Below are 18,275 nucleotides of genomic sequence, written 5' to 3' on the forward strand. Positions count from 1 at the left end.
TTGGTTTTTTTTAAGTTCACCACAAAAGGGATTTATTGGTAATACCATGTACAGTATCTTTTTAGTATCACATACAATGTCCTTACTTCTGTCATGATTCAGACTTACATGTAGAAGCTCTCAACGAAGAAAGCCAGCTCCAGTTCACAATCTGCTCCTGGCATTTCTCATTGGCTTCCTTAATCCTCATGGCAAAGAGCTTTGTATTCTGCTCCTTCCTCCTTGTTCTTTTGAGTGCACTGCTTCTTCACAGCAATATGCCTGTGCTTATGCTGCAGGAATCCCTAGTCACTGGATCTTAGGAGCCTTGGTAATGTGTTTCTTGTCCCCTTTTCAGTGGCTTCCTCACAACATAGTGGAGAATGTCATTCTTCTTAGACAGGTTGAACAGCTTGTGGATTCTGCTGATCCTCTTGGGACCAAGATGACAGGGTTGCGTCAGTCAGGCCCAGAATGCCCTTTTCACCCTTTCTCACTATGAGAGAGGTCAGGACACTCAAGTTTGCATCAACAATGCAACTGCAAATGGAATTGCACTTTTCCTCTCCCGTTCCGTGGGAGTGATAGCAGGAATGGCCCTGGCTGGGCAGAAGGCAGACACATCCAGGACACCTTTGTCACTGTCACCACTGATTCAGACAACACATCCCTCCCACTCCTCACCAAGGGAATCAGCCAGGACCTACATGGCCATCCACTTCTCATCCACTTCTTAGTTTGTACCCATTGTCCACTTCAATGAGCTTCTGGCAGCTGGTGGCTTCATTGTGCTCACACCTTGACACTGCTGGAAAGGGCAGCTCTAACTCAGCTCCCAGCAATTGCAGAAATTCAGCTCATCACAGCTCATCACAGCATCACAGAATTAACTAGTTGGAAAAGACCTTTGAGATCATCAAGCCCAACCTATGACCCAACACCACCTTATCAACTAAACCATTGCAGTGTGCCACATCTAGCCTTTATTTAAACATGTCTAGGTGTGGTAACTCTACCACCTCCCTGGGCAGATGATTCCAGTGCACAGTCACTCTTTAAGTGAAGAATTTCTTCCTAATGTTTAGCCTGAACTTCCCCTGGTGCAACTTAAGATTGTGTCCTCTTGTTCTCTCAGTGGTCATCTAGGAGGAGATAGTGACCCGTCGCTGACTAAAACTTCTTTTCAGGTAGTTGTAGAGAGTGATAAGGTCTCCTCTGAGCCTCCTTTTTTCCAGGTTAAACAACTGCAGCTCACTCAGCCATTCTTCACAGGGCTTGTGTTCCAGGCCTTGTTGCCCTCCTTTGGACACATTCGAGCGTCTCAATGTTCTTCCTAAGCCAAGGGGCCCAGAACTGGACACAGCACTCGAGGGGTGGCCTCAGCAGTGCTCAGGACAGGGGGACAATCTTTATTCTGGTCCTTCTGGCCATACTATTGCTGATCCAGGCCATTGGCCTTCTTGGCCATCTGGGCACACTGAACACTGTTCACAAATTTTCATTGAAAATACAGGGAAACTAAATTTCCATGCATTTTCAGCGAGCTTTTTGAGATATACACCAGGAAAGATGATCGGGCATTGAGGTTTGTTAATGGTTATTTATTTCATGTGCATCTTCTGGCAGCTCCCAGTCCACTGAGATGTTAAGCTCATCAGGGCTTGCCCAGGCAACAGTCTCTTAAAAAGAAATTTCCATTCTCTTACCCCGGGTAAAGATGAACAAAATCCCTGACTAAAGTTAGTTAAAAACTTTAGAAAATTTTAGTATCATTTCCAACAGTACTAGTTACTGCCTTTATATTATGTGTCTGACGGTATTTTGAGCTATTTCTGTTCTTTTAATGTATGAAAGTGTAATTTTCCTAAGAGGAATGGAAGCCACAAAGATAATTTGAGAATAAAGAAAGGAAAATTCATGATGTATCAGGGGAAACAATCTAATTTGTACCCAAACAAGCTGTGATACTCAAACTCCATTTTCTAACTTAAAAGTTAGAAGCTACAAAATAAACATCTGTTATGGTCAAAATGCTGTCACATTTTTTCTCTTTTCAATCAAACTTTCTATTGGCTTAATGAGATGTAAGTTCAATAAGCATGGCAGGAGTGAAGCAATGCAGAAAATGAAGTATCTATATATTCATATATAGAAAAAGGTAAAGTCTCATATTCATATTTAGATAAACACATTTGCAGGTATGGATATGATTTTAATGCCATGCCAGTTTCACAGAAATGTAACTCTCCTGATTTGAGTGGTTATCACTGAAATACATGAATAACCACCAGCACACAATGGATGTGCTGCCTTAGGAGATACTGGCAGCTCCCCAAACAGCAGGTGTGCCTCTTTCATCCAGCAGATCAAAATTCTCCATGCTCGTCCACAGAAGACCTCGGGAGACAAAACGTACCCACTATTTTAAACCGGACAATGGTTCCTTTCACGTTATTGAACAGGTACAACACTTATAACCTGGAGAGAACGAAGAAGGTATGGCTTATTGTGTCTGGTAGAAGGACTGCTTTGAGGCCCTTCTTCAAAGAGATTCACTATATAAGTTTGGTGTCATCAGAATAAGTGTGACTTCAGAAGGTGTCCTAATATCCACAGGCCTCATACTCTCCAATTTTTCCCATTCCTGACTCTAGCTATATGCATTTCAGCCAGCACATGCTACATTGCTCTACCCGCTGATCTGTGAGCAGTTTTGCTAAGATGTAATGCACTTGGGAGCAAGGCAGCTGCTGAATGCACTCACTCCTGACCATGTCTGAACTTATACAGGTGAGTACACACAGGATTGATGAGGTATCAGACCACTGGCTTCTCACCTGCCTTGTTCTTCCCTACATTTGGCCTTTGCTCATTGGACATAACATGATAGCCATGTGTGACATGATGCAGTATAACTACAAAACAGGATGCAGAGAAATTCACAGGACTTTTTGTAGACAAACCCCCACATCAGCCCATCTGTTAAGTGCCCTGTGTTGCTTTCATGGAGAGCTCACCTCATAATGGGTGGTAAACCATTACAATTAAGCAAAGTGGTACTCTGCAAATACCAAAACAATGACCGCAGAGATTATAAGCAGGCTATATTTAATTCAATCAGTGTTCCAGTGTACAAGGAGATGAAGTCTGATTAAGACCTTCTACTAGGTTCCATAATCCTGTTTTACAAATAATTGAAGAACTTGTGGGGGTCACGAACTTTAGACAGGCTCTTTCCAAATAATTAGGGATTAAGTTATACTAAAGAAATCTTTCTTAAAATAACTGTAAAGCCACAAAAACTTTTGTTTTGCTAATTAGGTTGCCATCATCATAATGACCAAGAGATATGAGAGAGTGTAGAAGTAGAACAGGGGGCACTGTAACACAGACAGATTGAATGGAAGTGTTAAGAGACCGACTGGCTTAGTCCAGAACCTCCCAAAGGTCTTAATCCAAAATACATCAGGAGCTTTTTAAAATACATTTTATGTTTTTCAGTGACTCAAAGTGCGACACTGCCTGTTGCTTAGCCTGGCTGTCACTTTTTGTCACTGTCCCTAAAATTACTTTCGTAAAGTCTCTGGAGATGTGTGGGAAACAGTACTGTGGAAAACCTTCTCCATCTACTATCTCCAGGACACATCACCACCATTTAAAATCAAGGTTTGGGCCCCAGAGACTGCCCTTTTTTTGTGCCTGAGCTTCAGCTGACACATTCAAGCTCCATGCAGAATACATAAGCACCTGTGGCACTGCCCTGCTCTGTGTGATCCTGGCAGTGACAGCCAGGACCAGAGGAAGGGATGTGCCCTGCTTAAGCAGTCACTCCTGTCACGCTTGCTGTGGAGACAAGCAGGAGGGTATTTTTAACAGAAGACACTTCCTCTGTTGGTCTGCCAAAGCCCAAGGCTGGTGACCTTGCAGGCACAGTGCAAACTCCATCTGTTTCCCGAGGAGATGGGTATTTAAGCAATGCAGGTGATGACATCTATTTTTTGGTTTATTCTTTGGGACAGTTTATTTTGTTGTTTCTAAACTGAGTATGTGCAATCTCTTATTTTCCAGTGAATTGTCCATGACACTTTGAAAGATTTTATACAACAAAATCCCAACAACCATGTAGGTGAAATACCCACAATGTGCAACTATAATTAAGAAAGGCAACAAAAAATTGATTTATTGCATCATTTCCCTCCAGAAAAAAAATTAATGAAACGAAATCACAAATAAATGAGAGAACCCTTGGGGAAACTTGCCCTCTCTTTCCTCCCTGAAAATGGAGCAATTAACGAAGCATGCCTTTTTTACTAGGTAAGGGGGTAACTGCTTATAATCAAGGCCACATGTTCTATTTTCAAGGACCTGGGGAGGTCTGTCACATTAGGTGATACTGTCAGCATCCCTTTAGTGGAGCACACAAAGATGATGTTTTCCTATGCTGACCAGAAACAAAGCAGTCAAGAGTACTGCAAATCTCCCTCCCTCCCCCCCCCCCCCCCCACATTTAAAAAATGTGTGAATTACCTGTGAGAATGAGACAAACCACAACAGAAAACAACCCTGAGTAGCATGGACTTATCTCTGCCTCAACCTGCCTAAAAGAGCTGCAAGAGAATCTGTGCAAGACATCATGGACCCTGAAGGTCCATGCTTTTGAGCTAATGTAGGGAATTTGTTAATCAATTAAAATAAACATCAAAAAAGCACTACTTATGTGAAGTCATGCATAAAAAATCCAGCACATATAAGCGTAAAACTACATTTTTGAAATCCAAACATACTAAGGACCTTAGTGCCAGCACCATCTGAGCTAATGTAATGCAGAGGAGTCAGATATTGTATGAACTTTTTGCCAGCTTTCTATGATATTTCAGGAATTTCTGAAGAATACATACATAGGCAGGCAGAAAATAGCATCAAAAATCTGTGGCTTAAAGCATGTTTCACTGCTTAGGTGGGAGGAGGAACCACAGTAACAAGGAAGGTAGGAATTCTTATTATGTGCGCTCTGAAGAATAAAGGTGCTTCAGTTTCAGAGATGCCAATTGTCTGACACCCTTACAAAAACACCAGCTGACTAAGAGGTATCTGCTCACATTTTGAGACAGTCAAGCAACTGGTGCCACCTGAGATACATCAGTGTACCTGAGGCAGCCCCAGGAGTCTATCAGGTGCCTGGGAATGGCACATGCCCTCCTGCAGGGACTGTTAAAAACCACAAAACTTCAAAGACCTCAAATCTGATGTACACTTACACCTGAGCAACTTAAGTGAGTGATCAACTGGACCAAAAAGTAGGCTTTCTGGCTGCTAGAAGCAGGAGGGTACCTTCAGATACATAATGTGAATTAGGAGCAAGTTTTAATTGGATGCCCCTGAACAAAATGTGTAGTTTGGGTTTTTTTCTGTTTCTGTTTTTTTCTGAAACTTGTCTGTGGTTTAAATCATTCTTCAGAAGTTTTTAATGTTTTTGGGGAAAATAAATGTTCAGGCTACGCACAGCTTCAATGAAGAACAATTTTCTCCCAACAAAAGTTTAGCTTTTCTACTAATGCACAGTGTACTTGTGTATCTGGTTAACATCAAGTCAGTCTCCTACACAGACATCACATGTAAAGACAAGTGAGAGCTACTATCAGCTAGACTATCATCTCAACTACACTTCTCCCTTCAGAAAACCAAATCATTTATTTCTAAAGGCATGCATCCCTGACACTTTTGAGCAACACTCCTTGCTCTGCACAAATCTGGTTGTTGTGACAAGTATCCACAAGAAAATGCTGCCTTTCTTGAGCACTGGCTATATGCACTTTTTAAGAATATAGCCACTTTTTCAAACGACACACTGGTAAAAGAACATTTGCATTTGCCAAAGGGTCCAGACTGCCAAAGCAGCCCCAAGTACAAGTGGCCTGGAGGAGAGCTGGAGTACATCACTGACATGACATGGCCCTGGCCTGCAGGGGCTCTGCCTGGTCATGAGGGTCTTTGTCAAGCACTGCCAGGCACTTGGAGCAGGAAAACCAACCTCTCAGCCCTTGGAGCAGGGAAACCAACCTCTCAGCCACTGCAGCACCCAAGTGCCTACCCTGGGCCAGCACAGACTTTTTAAGCTCATTCAAAGAGCAGTGCAAGATGCATAATATACTGCATTTTCAGCTCTGATCCAGGCACAGAGAGCCATGCTCATGTCCCTTACGGACCTCTCTAGAAATCAATGTTTATAGACACTAGATGTGAATTTGATTCCAAGCTCTAATGACAGACACCCATGCTTTGGAGACATCGTGACAGGCCTCTGCGGAACAAGCAGTTTCCAAAGCAAAGTGCCTTCCCTGGAACACTGCAGTAATAAGCACAGCATGAAGACAATTCTACCCTTATTAATAGAGCTAAACACTTTATCTTCTCTGACCAAAGGATGCAGCTGCTAACATCCAAAGATAAACAAGATATCAAGGAGTATATGTGTGCCTGAGAGAGCAGGAGCTGACCCTGGAGGATCCATGGGTTGAGAACTCCAGGGTACACTGCACTAGGTTTTCACAAACATTTACTTCAGCAGCTAAACTTATGATCTCAGCAGCCACAGCAAACTACATGCAAACTGTTCAAGTGACCTAATTTATGACAGAGGAGACAAAAAGAATGATAACTGCCATATAAGAGTCAAAAACAGATTCTACAACAGAGAGGCAGTTTAGAAATAAATCTTCATCAAGTTAAATTGGTGGATCACTAAGTATGTTGTTTATGTTTTTGCACCATGTCAAATCTTGCAGAGCTCACAGTCCTACCTGAATATTTGCTGCTCTTTTTCACTAGTCAATTAGAGATGTTTTGCAAATGAGAGAGTGAGGGGAAAAAAAAAAGGCACTAAACTTAAAAACACTGCTATACATTTCTAGAGAAGAAGTTTGGAACATTAATGATATACCTCAGTTAGCCCCCACACCTTGCTGGCTTTGGCTCTGCCTCCTCCATTGTTTGTCTTTGTGGCATTGGGTTTTTTGCTGTTAGAAGATGTGATTTGTGTGAGTCCAAATATGCTCTGTGTTGGTTTGGTTGGGATTCTCACACACAAGCTACGAATTTAGCTGTGATAAGGAGCAACAGCCCCTTAAAGTCAGCAGAGACACCAGTACTAGCAGAGGACTGCATCCTAACAAAGCCCAGCAGCAACTGGACCAACAGTTATTACAGTGTGCATGGTCTATATTGCTACACAAATGTAAATATAATAGTTAACAAGTTGGTATGCTGTCATGTTCACCTAATATTTTTGCTATGCAGCTTCGGATCAAAAAGGGGTGCTTACTTCCTTATATCATTATTTTCATGACTGGGCTCAACAGTTAAGAGTCTTACTCCTCAGAAAACTGTACAAGTTTGATTTGGTCTTCCTGAGTTGCTGAAATTATAAATGTAATACATATGGTTCAGCTTCAAAGAACAGAAAAAATGAACAATAGACTCATCTCTCTCATTTCTCCCCATGATATCCACTTAGTTCTGCATGAAGCCAGCACAAAATTCAGAAAGTAGCGATCTGAAAGTACCTGTCAATGACCTCCAGAGGAAAGAAATTACATGAGAGTGATGCTGCCTGGGCCTTTTCAAATCTTTGCTCATAGCCTGGTGCTCATAGCTCATAGCTTCCACAGGGTGCTTGCTGCAAGCTCTTCAGACAGACAGAGAGGTGTGAGTGTAGGAGTGACTGTGACTGGAGAGCAACTCCTTCCACCTGCAGGCCTCCACAGCTAGCCCAGATAGACTTTATTTACAGATATACTTAATTTTAGCTTAGCTTTAATAACAAGAAGGTGGCTGTACTCACTGAACGTGCGGATGACATCACTGGGTGCACTGGCAGAGCTGGATCCAAAGGAGTTTGCTGCTCGCACGGCAAACTGATACTTGGTGTTTGGGAGAAGTCCTTTGAGAACCATGGACTCCATCTGGATCTGCTCTCTTATTACCGTCCAGTTGCTGTCAAGGTCTGGCCTTGAGGATCAAACAAAGACCAGATCTTAAATAATTAAAGCTGACTGTATAAATTAGCTGCATTTATACTTTTGTAGGGAATAGACTAATAAATGAGACAGAAGTCCACTAAATCATCACTGAAATCCTTCACTCTTAAAGGGTCAGACTGTGCAACCCACCATTACTAAGCTGTTAAGCCTGTGATGTCAAAACTGTACAACCCTACAAACCAAATTACTCAGATTCTGCTTATAAAGACAAGGAGGTTATTTAGAAGATTGACTGGCAAATCCATTAAAGTTTATCTGTTTTGTGGATTTTGGATTCATAGTTTTCAAGTGGGGGGTCTATTACCCACAGTTCCCAACTCCCTGCTTGGCTATATAAAGCAATAGTTTGCAATTGAGGGAAAGATCTTGATTTATTCTAAGAGTTTGTGTTCTAATGCCAGTAAGTCCCTTCAAACATAAACAGCATTAGGAAGATAAGAATCCAACATTTGATCTCCCAGGTAATCAGGTTAATCCACTCACACAGGAACATACAAATCCAAAGTCTTCAGAAAAACAAACAGACAAAAAAATCAACTCAAACCAAAAAAGCCCAAACTAAACCACAAAAGCACACACACAAACAACCCACAAAACCCACAGAACAATAATGCAGAGAACATGGCTTATGTACCTGGATTCTGCAACAACAATCCTATAGCTGCATTTGGACGATGCCTGGCTAATTCCCAATTGATACTGGAAGCCATCTGCCAATAAGTACTTCTCTAAGTGCCATTATATTTCAAGTGAAACCAGTATAACTATTCACATGGCAGTTTGTTATCAAGTATTTTAAGTTCATGCATACAGGCACATTGTAAAGGAGTGGGCGACTTCAAGTACTCGGAGAGAGTATTCTGATGTTTTCACACCATTTCCACTCTCCCTAAAAGTGGCCTCTTCTTATCAAAGAGAGACTAAAATAAGAAGCTAAACAAATACAAACAACACAATCATGTAAACATTCACTCTAGGCCACCCAAATTATTAAAGTTTATGAAAGTAAAACAAGGACAGAAATGTCTTTCAGAGAAAATTATTCCAGTGTTCTTGCAATATTTATTACAGGAAATAACCTCCTAGTGCACCCTGAATTTACCAGTGTTTACACAGGACTAGCTGCAAACGTCTCCAACAGTCTTCAAATTAAAAAGTATAGCACAAGGCAGGCATTTTGTATTTGTTTACTTTCATCTGGAAGGAAATGCCAAAGTTAATGTATATTTTCTTTTTGTGGTCAATAGAAGATTTATTGATCACTGAGGTTCCATGGCTTTGTGCCAGCATGGTAAATGCAGTGGCAAAGCAGCAGTTTTCAGCTGCCTGCCTCAAGTGCACAGTGGCACACAGGACACGAGTATTTCATTGTCTTGCTAAAAATAAAAACAAAATCAGAAAAACACACAAGATGTAATGATAGCTAAACAGACCATCTTAAGTCACCCTTCACCACCATTTCCTGATAGACAGGAGAGCATTTATTTTGGCTACTCTTCCATTGTTTCCCTCCTCTGAGCTTTTGATGCCTGGGCCAAAAATGAAAATATATAGTGTTTTCCAAATGAAAGCTGTTAACATTGCTTCCTTCCAAAGGCTCGCTTAGTAGTGTTTTCAATTTTCCTGTACACATCCTTTTTTGGTCCTAATTCCCATCTAAGGAATTCCTGCTAGCTCAAAAGCTGCCTCTTTGCAACAGACCTTGCTCATGTGTCCACCCAAGTGGGAACAACATGCCTTTGATGAAGGAACCCAAAGGAGGTATTGCGCCCTAAAAAGATTTAGGAGATAACACAAACAGCAGGCTAGGCTTCAAATACATTGACTTCTCTCCCAACATTTCCTTCTGCAGAAGTTTATAATAAAGGAAATGCCTGCAAACATGTAAGGATCTGCAGCTGAAGGAAAGAGGGAGATTTATCACTTGACCTTTGCTACTTCTCCAGAATGCTCCCTGTGTGAACAAAACAGTATGAGATGAAAACATGGCAAACAGATGGGGAAAGGAACACAAATTCAGCTGGTAACTGCATCCAGGGAAGGTCAGCTCTCATGTTCCCTGAGATGAGAACATTTTTCTGAAAACTGTCTCCATGACCCGTTTCTTATGTCATATTGTGTGTTGTCCACTTTTACTCTGAAAGGGCTCATTTTGATACCACTTTTCCCATTTTCCTGCAGCACTGCATTCCCTAACACAGGTCCCTCTGCCCCCCACCAACAGCTTGCAGGGCAGCTCCAAACATTTTATCTGTGAATGAGGAAATCAGACAACTTCCATGGGCATTGTCTGCTCTGGAAGCTGCAGCTGTGCATCTCCAACACATAAATGCAGCAGAAAGAATCTAATGAGAATCTAATCTAGTGAGTTTAAGATACTGGATGGGTACAAAACAAGGGCAGAATTCCATGCCAAATGTACCCAAAAAGTTTGGATTATTGCTTTATGTTGTAACCTGGGGACTGATTCAGTTCAAGAAGAGAATTCTTTCTGATGCAGAGAACAGCAATTTTATAGTCACTTGAACTTCTTTTTAAAATCACGTGGAAATTATTTAAGTGTGAGACACCCACTGGCAATCCAATTTTTCTAAGGTTTCTGATTGTTCTTCCATGCCATATTTGAGTCATTTTGAGGGGAAAATTTATCTCTCTAATGGTTTAAAAAAAAATATTCCAGCAAATAATAAATATGATGACAAGTACAATCCATCATCATTTGCTAACGAAAAATCTCTTGTAGAATATACTGCACCATAACGTTATTTTTAGTAACTATTATTATTTCACATTATTGTGACACGTTCTACAAAATAAATCAAACAATATGCCAGGTCAACTGTGAGGAAAGAAAAAGTGGACAATTATGGTAATTAATTCTCTTGTTAGCTATTCTTCTGCTGCTACCTAATGTTGTTAAGCACTTCCTCCCTAATATCTTTCACTTCTTTTTCTTCATCAGTTACCTTTACAAGGAGTTAATCTCACAAACAGTGAGGTTAATACCAAGTCAGATATGCCTGTTTCATGCAATAATCAGGGAAACAGTAATAAATAATAATAATAAATAAATAAATAATAAAAATTTTTCTCTAGACATTGGGAGGTGTCTCCCTGGTCAGAACTGTTGTTTCAGATTCTTTGCAAATAAAACCAACAATGACTGTCTGGCTCAGTGCAGTGCCAGAGACAGACAGTTCAGCAGGGAATGGATTCAGGGATAGATTTTTCTGGGAGGCTTCAAACTAATCGAGAAATCTGTTCACAAGACTATGCTGAATCTGCACCACCCTAACATCTCAATATTAATAAATCTTCCAGTTTTATCAGCAGAACCTGCCTAGTCCATTGCAGCAGAAGTTTCATGTCACTTCCAAGATACTGAAAAATTTCCTTTGCATGCCAAGATTAATATCAAAAGCTTTTAATTTCATCTACATAGCAATGAGATGATTGTTTTAGGGTATGTGCTACTCAAACACTTGTGGTTCTGTAGCTGGTATGTGGCTATAAAAATTGTCTAACTTAGTCACCAAGTTTAAAAGATTCAATTGATTAAAAATTTGAGTATTTAGAATACTTGAGTGAAAACGTCCAAGACATTTTCAAGAATTAATTTTGTATAGCCTCTTTAGGAAAATCACCCAAGCTCATATGCTTAAGTCCAGGGCCTTGCTTTAGAGGCTTCCATAAAAATGTAATTTTTTCATTAAATATTCTCACCATTAACCAAGAGAATATTTACACTGAGCCTACAAAGTTGCACAGACAGTATACATTTTGGTTTAACACATTGTTTTGCACATGGCCTATGAATTGCCAATGAAGAGTGAGCCTTACAGTCTCCTGTCTGACTTTCAACATTTAGACCAGCAGGATTACGGTCTCCTTTAAGTCAGCAGCAGAGCAGAGCCTGAATTAGCTCAGTTCATCTTATATCTGAAGCTGCCTGCAGCCCTCCACTGCCTGTAGTAATCCAACAAGTCCCAAGAGAAACCCCTTAGGCAAGTACTTAAATAAAGCACCAAATTTTAAGTAGAAGCCCTGCATAGAGACAGGTTGTAGGCTAGCTCTGGTTCTGGTATCTCAAAACAATTAATGTACTGAATTTTCATGGATGTACTGAATGAATTTCCCCAGTATCACAGCTGAGCAACTAAGAGGAGTGTTTTGTCTCATGTTTTTCCTATGGTTAAAGTCATAAAGTTAATTCTAAGGAGATGAATATTATTTAAACAATGTCATATTTTTTACACATTTGTGCTCTACCAAAGCAAAATGACAGATTTCATGAGAAAGTTAATAATTTTGCAAAATTACAGGATAATGGTGTATTTCTTTGACATAAGAGGACTCAATTCTAATTTACTTGAACTGATTTGTTTTAATTTTACATTGGTTTAATTGACTAGCTTTAACTCATGAGAACACATTTTATAGTAATTAAAACCATATGCAGCAAAAGATAACGAAGTTTGAAGTTAAATGTTTACCTCTAACTAACTGCCATTAGGGCTTATGGCTCATTGAACTTTTCCAAATATACAACCAAGCTTCCAAGTCTAAGAGAGCATAATCCCAAAATTAACAAAGGCACTTTCAACTTGGCTTTAAACCTCAAACTAAACAGTGTAATCAAAACATTTTGCTGTTAGCAAATTCTTTCCTGAAGTCTAAAGCCAATGAAACCACTGAATTTCAATCACTCGCATCTTTTGACCTAAACAGCAGCTTTCTGCTCTCTGGCTGAACAAAAACATTCAAGGGTGCACTTTTGGTGTGACAGATCGAGATGATGATGCCCACTTCTTCCATTAGCAGGCTCCTGGTGCCATGAGGAAGTACATAAGCCATGAAGAAGTACATAAGCCTCCAGGTTCCACTTTCCAGTAAAAGCACAGAGGTGATAGAAGTGCAGTCAATCAGAACTCAACAAAATCCCTTCCCCATCAACTGAGCAAATGAGAAAGAAGAGATAGAGAGAGAGCAAAAAGCTCAGATAAAAATTTGATTCAAAAATAGATATTAAAGAAATTTCATTGTAGGTCTACAGCAGACATTACACAAAGGAGATAAGTATCTTCAACCCTCACGTCCTGCCTCGCAGTGCACTGAACACTGGATGGCCTCCAACTAAAAATGGGGAATTTCAGCCCAAATACAAAGTGCATCAGTTAACAAGTAAGTTTTCAGTCTGGTATTCTTTTTGCTATATCTGTATCTTTTTACTATATCAGTATCTTCTAGATTGTACCCATAATTTGAAAATCAAGTTCTTCCTGTCTGTTTTAACAACAATTCTTTTTAAAAAATTACTATGTTTTCCAGAAGAACGGGGTTTTTTTGACCTTTTATAGATCAGAAAAGTTAAAGAATCAATTCTCTCTCCTTTTCCAGGAACCTCAACTAAAACCTGCCATCAAGTATTTGCTCAAAGGATTAAAGGGTGAATTTTATATTCACTCTAAGGATAAACACTGAGGCAAATAAAAATAAATAGATTTGTATGCAGATATTAGCTCACACAAGCATATGAACAGTCAAGTACAAATACTTGTTTATGCTTGCAGACACAATCACCTCCTCCTGACCCTTTTTATGCAGCTTATAAAAGCAATTTGACTGGCAATTTCTGACAGTTCAGTTCTACTGCTGCAAATTTTAAAACTTCAACGTAAAAGAACAAAAAAAGTGCTCCACCAACTTTCCCCCCCAAATCTAAACACAGAGATCAACATTTCATGTAAACTTGATTAGCACTGGCGTAACAAAGCAAGTCTAAATCTTGAAGGATAAAAACCAAAATGACTGTGTTCAAGAGGTGTCTGTCTGGCACTGGGTGATGTGATTTAGTGGTTTATGGGCTACAGTGGTAGTGTTGAGCTGATGATTGGGTTGGGTGATCTTGAAGGTCCCTTCCAATATTGATGTTTTTATGATTCTATAACTTTTGTCAGATAAAACTGCCCAAAATACTGAATTTGCAGTCCTCGGATTATTTTCTACAGCAGCCCAGGGAAATCACTCTGCCAAACACTCTTCTCTCAGCATGGTTTGACAGCATTTGATGACAGGAGAAACTTAAAACTTCATTCACCCAGGTCGCTATTAAAGGGAACAGATCAAATCAGACCTTATTTTTCTTCCATCAGTAAGTACAATTTATTGGTGCTGTTATAACAAATTGGATCTTTTCTGGTTTTGTCTTTAAATTTCCATGATAATTCAACACACACTGAGAGGAAAACTAAGCATACCATACATAGTGAATAAGTAAATCATATCTATATGCATTTGAATAGTGCAGTTTAGGTTAACAAAACGCCAAAACACTACAGCGCGCAAACACTGAAATTCAGACTCCACCAGCAAACTTGCCTGATAAACTCCACTGTGTAGTACTGGATGGGAGAACTTCCTTCACTCACTCCAGGCTTCCAGGACAACGCAACTTCTGAATCAGAAACCACCACGATCTGGGGCTGATAGGGGGGCGCAGGAGGCATGCACTTATCTAAGAAGAAGTGCAAAGGAATAGCATTACAGAAGCAGCTGGGTTGCTACACACAATAGCCCAACACCCACACACATAGGAATCAAACTCGCAGGCTTCTCCCCTCACCCTATTGCCCCTCTAAAACCCTACATTTGTGGGAAAGTACCAATGAAATACCATGATACTGCACATGACAGAGGCTAGGTGTGAGTGCTACAGCCATCTGCCCTGCCAGCTTTGCACCAGAGCCCTGCAGGCAGAGTTACCTTGGGATAAAGTTGTCACCTCCCTGGGCATGCTGGGCCGTCCTTTCCCTGCCCAGCTGTAGGCTCCAACGCTGACGCGGTGCGGAGTGCCTGGCTTCAGGTCGCCAATAACAACGTCCTGCCAAGTCAAGAGCAGACAAGCACGTTGTGGCAGCAATTCTGAGTAACTGGGGATGCTGCTGTGAGCTGGGACTCAGGGATCTTACATGGTATTTTCCCTCTGTTCTCCCAGGAAGATTGTCTCCAGCCCAGCACAGCTCAGAAACAACAAACACAAATAGAATCATGTTTCCTCTCAAGCTGCAGCCTCGCCCCTGGGGAATCCACAAGGTTGACCTGGACCTATTCCTCAGCATAAGTCATAAGGCTGCAGGTCATTTGCATTTGATATCCAGCTTTTTCACTGGTGAAGTCAAAGTCACATACTATTCCCTCCCTTGAGCCAACTGCTAGCATTTGGTATCAGTCTGGTGTGTTTTCCCCTTTTTTATTCCTTGTTTGTTTTCATTTCTCTTTTAAATTTAGGGGCCATAAAACCTCCTGAGAATGAAGCAATTTGATGCAGTGTGAACTGATGATCCTTAATTTCTCAAGGAGCAGAGCCCTATCCTATCATCTCTCACAATTTTATGAGCTCAGCTAATAGCCTTGACCTGAAGCGAGCATTTCCCTTATTTGTCCTTCTGCCACAGACAAAGAAAGATTAACCTACAGACAACTACCGTAAAGATGGCAATGCTCAGCTCCATGTGAAGAGCTTGGGCTGATGAATACTATTCAGAGGAGCCTGATCAAAATCTCCAGAAAATAGAAAACATAACCAAAATATTGCATTTCATCACTGGCTGCTTCACATAGCATGATCAGCCTCAGGCATTTAGATCCGATCTTTAATGGAGAATGTGTACACGTCTAAAAAAAATCGAGTATTCTTTACCTGCAGCCCACCTGCAATGTTTATGTTAATCCCAGATTTATGAATTTTGACAGCATATACAAGGAAACAGAAAAAAACAGGTTCTATACCACAGACTGTTCTGGTGTGAAAAATAAGCACTTACAAAAAAAACTGTTTTACAGCTATTATTCTTCTGTTTTTCATTCTCTGATATTAAACACATTAATCACAGTGCATTTGAAAATGCAAAGTTCTCCTTTTTCTTCATGTTGGAACAGACTTCAAATCTGCACTTGCAGTTGCATTAAAATAGTAAACAATTCTAAAATTTTATTAACTGCTAAATTTCCTTTTGATGATCTTTTGGAAAAAAAAGCTTCCTCTTTACTCTTTGGGGAACTTTCATTATTGCTACAACATTGTTCAGCAACACTCTGCCATCTGTCATTTCTCTGGGCATGGTTTTGGTGCACCAACACTGATTTCCTATTAACATGGAGCACCTGACCACTATCTTGTTTTTCCATCATTCACCCTTGAGCTGCTTGAATGATCTGGACAAGTCTGAGATGAATCTGAGATGATAACAATGCTGGAATAGTAACTGTCCAGAGAGAGGCAGCAAGAACACTCACTCTGAAAGATTAATCTGGGTCTTTCTTAGCTGAAGGGACTGAGGCCTTTTACAATATGATCTGAGAAGCCAGTTGCTGAAAACCTTGTACCTCCTCCTGGTGACTGAACTGATGCCCCTGCTCCGGCCTTTCTATTCTCCATGCCATGCATACTGTCTGTCTGCCCTTAAACTGTGTGCATTTTTTTCCTGCCAGTATCCCTCTTTATTACACTCACACTTATGAGGAAAATATCCTTCATTATCTGTCTTATTGTTTTCACACTATTCAGGAACTTGGCCCTTGGACAGAGTTGGATATTCATGTACATGCCTCATTTTATTACCTCCAGACTCAAGTCTACAATAAACTAAACAGAGGGAATCTCATTGAGTTCCTGGCCAATCACGATCAAAGCCCTAATATCCACTAAGGTATTCAACAAGTTCAATGTGTGTGCCCTCAAAACCTCAGCAAGGTGCACTCATGCCTTACACACGTGGCTACCTGCCTCCTTCATGGCAGTGCCCTCTCCATGAACACAGCCCTGGAACACACAGTGAGTATCTCTGAAACCAAACACCTAATCTTCAAGGATCAGGACATCAGTGAGTAAGTAAAAATTCAGGACACCATCATGCTACCCTGACCTGTGGCAATGTCAGGGAATATCCACCTCACACCAGGAACACTTTCAAATCATATCCTGGAAAAAGAAACACATTTCCTTGTGCCCCACTGTCCAGCAGCCTGGGAGTACATATTTAATTTCTTTTCTTGCCTGTATTTAGAAGATAGGTCTTAAACCCAAGTTCTGCCCCTCTCAGAAGAGACAGAGTGACCTCACAGATAACGAATTTAGATAGTATGTGGAAGAGTTATCCCCATAATTTTTGTAGTCTCCCCTCCACTTGGATTAGCTCTATATTTTGAAGCCTGATGCCCCAAACTCAACACACAATTGCTGATGATGCTTCAACAGTCATCAATCTCACTTTCTTGTCTTGCACAACTCTCTTGCTAAAATCCTGAAAAATGGAATTTGGTATTCTCATTGTAATCTCATATTGTTGAATGGGGTGAGGCAATGTGATGCCTTTTCTGTGGCAGTGGAGCCATTTTCACTTAGATTATCCCATCTATCCCTCCCCGCCCTGCCACACAGCTTGCCTTCCCTACAAGTGTGTTGAAACTGTTTGTGAGCTCAGTAAGCTGTCTCACAGAAACCAGAATTACAAATTGTTTTCCAGAGGAATGTCTGGTTTATGTTTTGCTTAATCAAAAAAAAAAAAAAAAAATCAAACCCTGGATTACAGCACAGCTGCAGGAACTGAGCTGGTTTTAATGACATTCTCTCCCCTGATGACAATTCCTTCCTTGAACTACTGGTCTCAGCTGGTCACTTCCCATTTTGTCCTGGTATGCTTAGTGACTTGACAGGGAACAGTGCTGCTCTCCAAGGCTCTGCGCCCAACCTAAAAGCTCCTTTTAAAGCCTACTAATTTTTATTGATTTTTCTTGTTTTTTAACTATGTGTGCTGGAGTTCCTGATTATCATGCCTGGTTAGAACAATTGCTTATACTAAGTGGTACTGCATCTGCACTTCTCCTGGCTGCTATCACTTACATATTCTCTACTTTATGACAGTAAAATAGACAGTAATACATTATCCACTTTGCTAACACACAGACATAGGAGCATATGCATGCACAAGAACAGGCAGTGCAAATCAGCTCTTGCTACAGCAGTCCCACGTGGCCCAGAGAAGCCTTCAAGAAAGCAGCAGGGTCATACCCAGCACCAGAAGAGGCTTAGTGATGGAAACAGTAACTATGCAGACTTAACCACAAAACTATTGCAGATTTCTGTTGAGTTTGGTATGAATACAACAGAAAGCATTTCATCAAGAACACCACTTCCTGGAGGATTAATGACAGCTGGGAGCTGATTAATCCCAGCCATTCATACGTCTCCACAAGTAC

General features: G+C 40.7%; 1 protein-coding gene across 3 annotated transcripts in view; it reads right to left on the reverse strand.

Annotated features, from left to right (window-relative positions):
* EGFLAM (EGF like, fibronectin type III and laminin G domains) overlaps window positions 1-18,275 on the reverse strand; it is a gene marked incomplete at its 5' end in the record, with an annotated part of 73,616 nt that overhangs the window by 35,449 nt on the left and 19,892 nt on the right. For 2 of the 3 annotated variants that reach the window (XM_083884175.1, XM_083884174.1), the window contains 3 exons: window positions 7,820-7,986; window positions 14,397-14,532; window positions 14,781-14,898. In XM_083884175.1, coding sequence (XP_083740301.1) covers window positions 7,820-7,986; window positions 14,397-14,532; window positions 14,781-14,898 — 421 coding nt within the window. Of the gene's footprint in view, window positions 1-7,819; window positions 7,987-14,396; window positions 14,533-14,780; window positions 14,899-14,986; window positions 15,112-18,275 lie in introns of those variants that run through there. The other variant, XM_083884176.1, reaches the window with a different exon arrangement.

This window comes from Zosterops lateralis (assembly GCF_965231275.1).
Source record: "Zosterops lateralis genome assembly, chromosome: Z".
Taxonomy (NCBI): Eukaryota; Metazoa; Chordata; class Aves; order Passeriformes; family Zosteropidae; genus Zosterops; species Zosterops lateralis.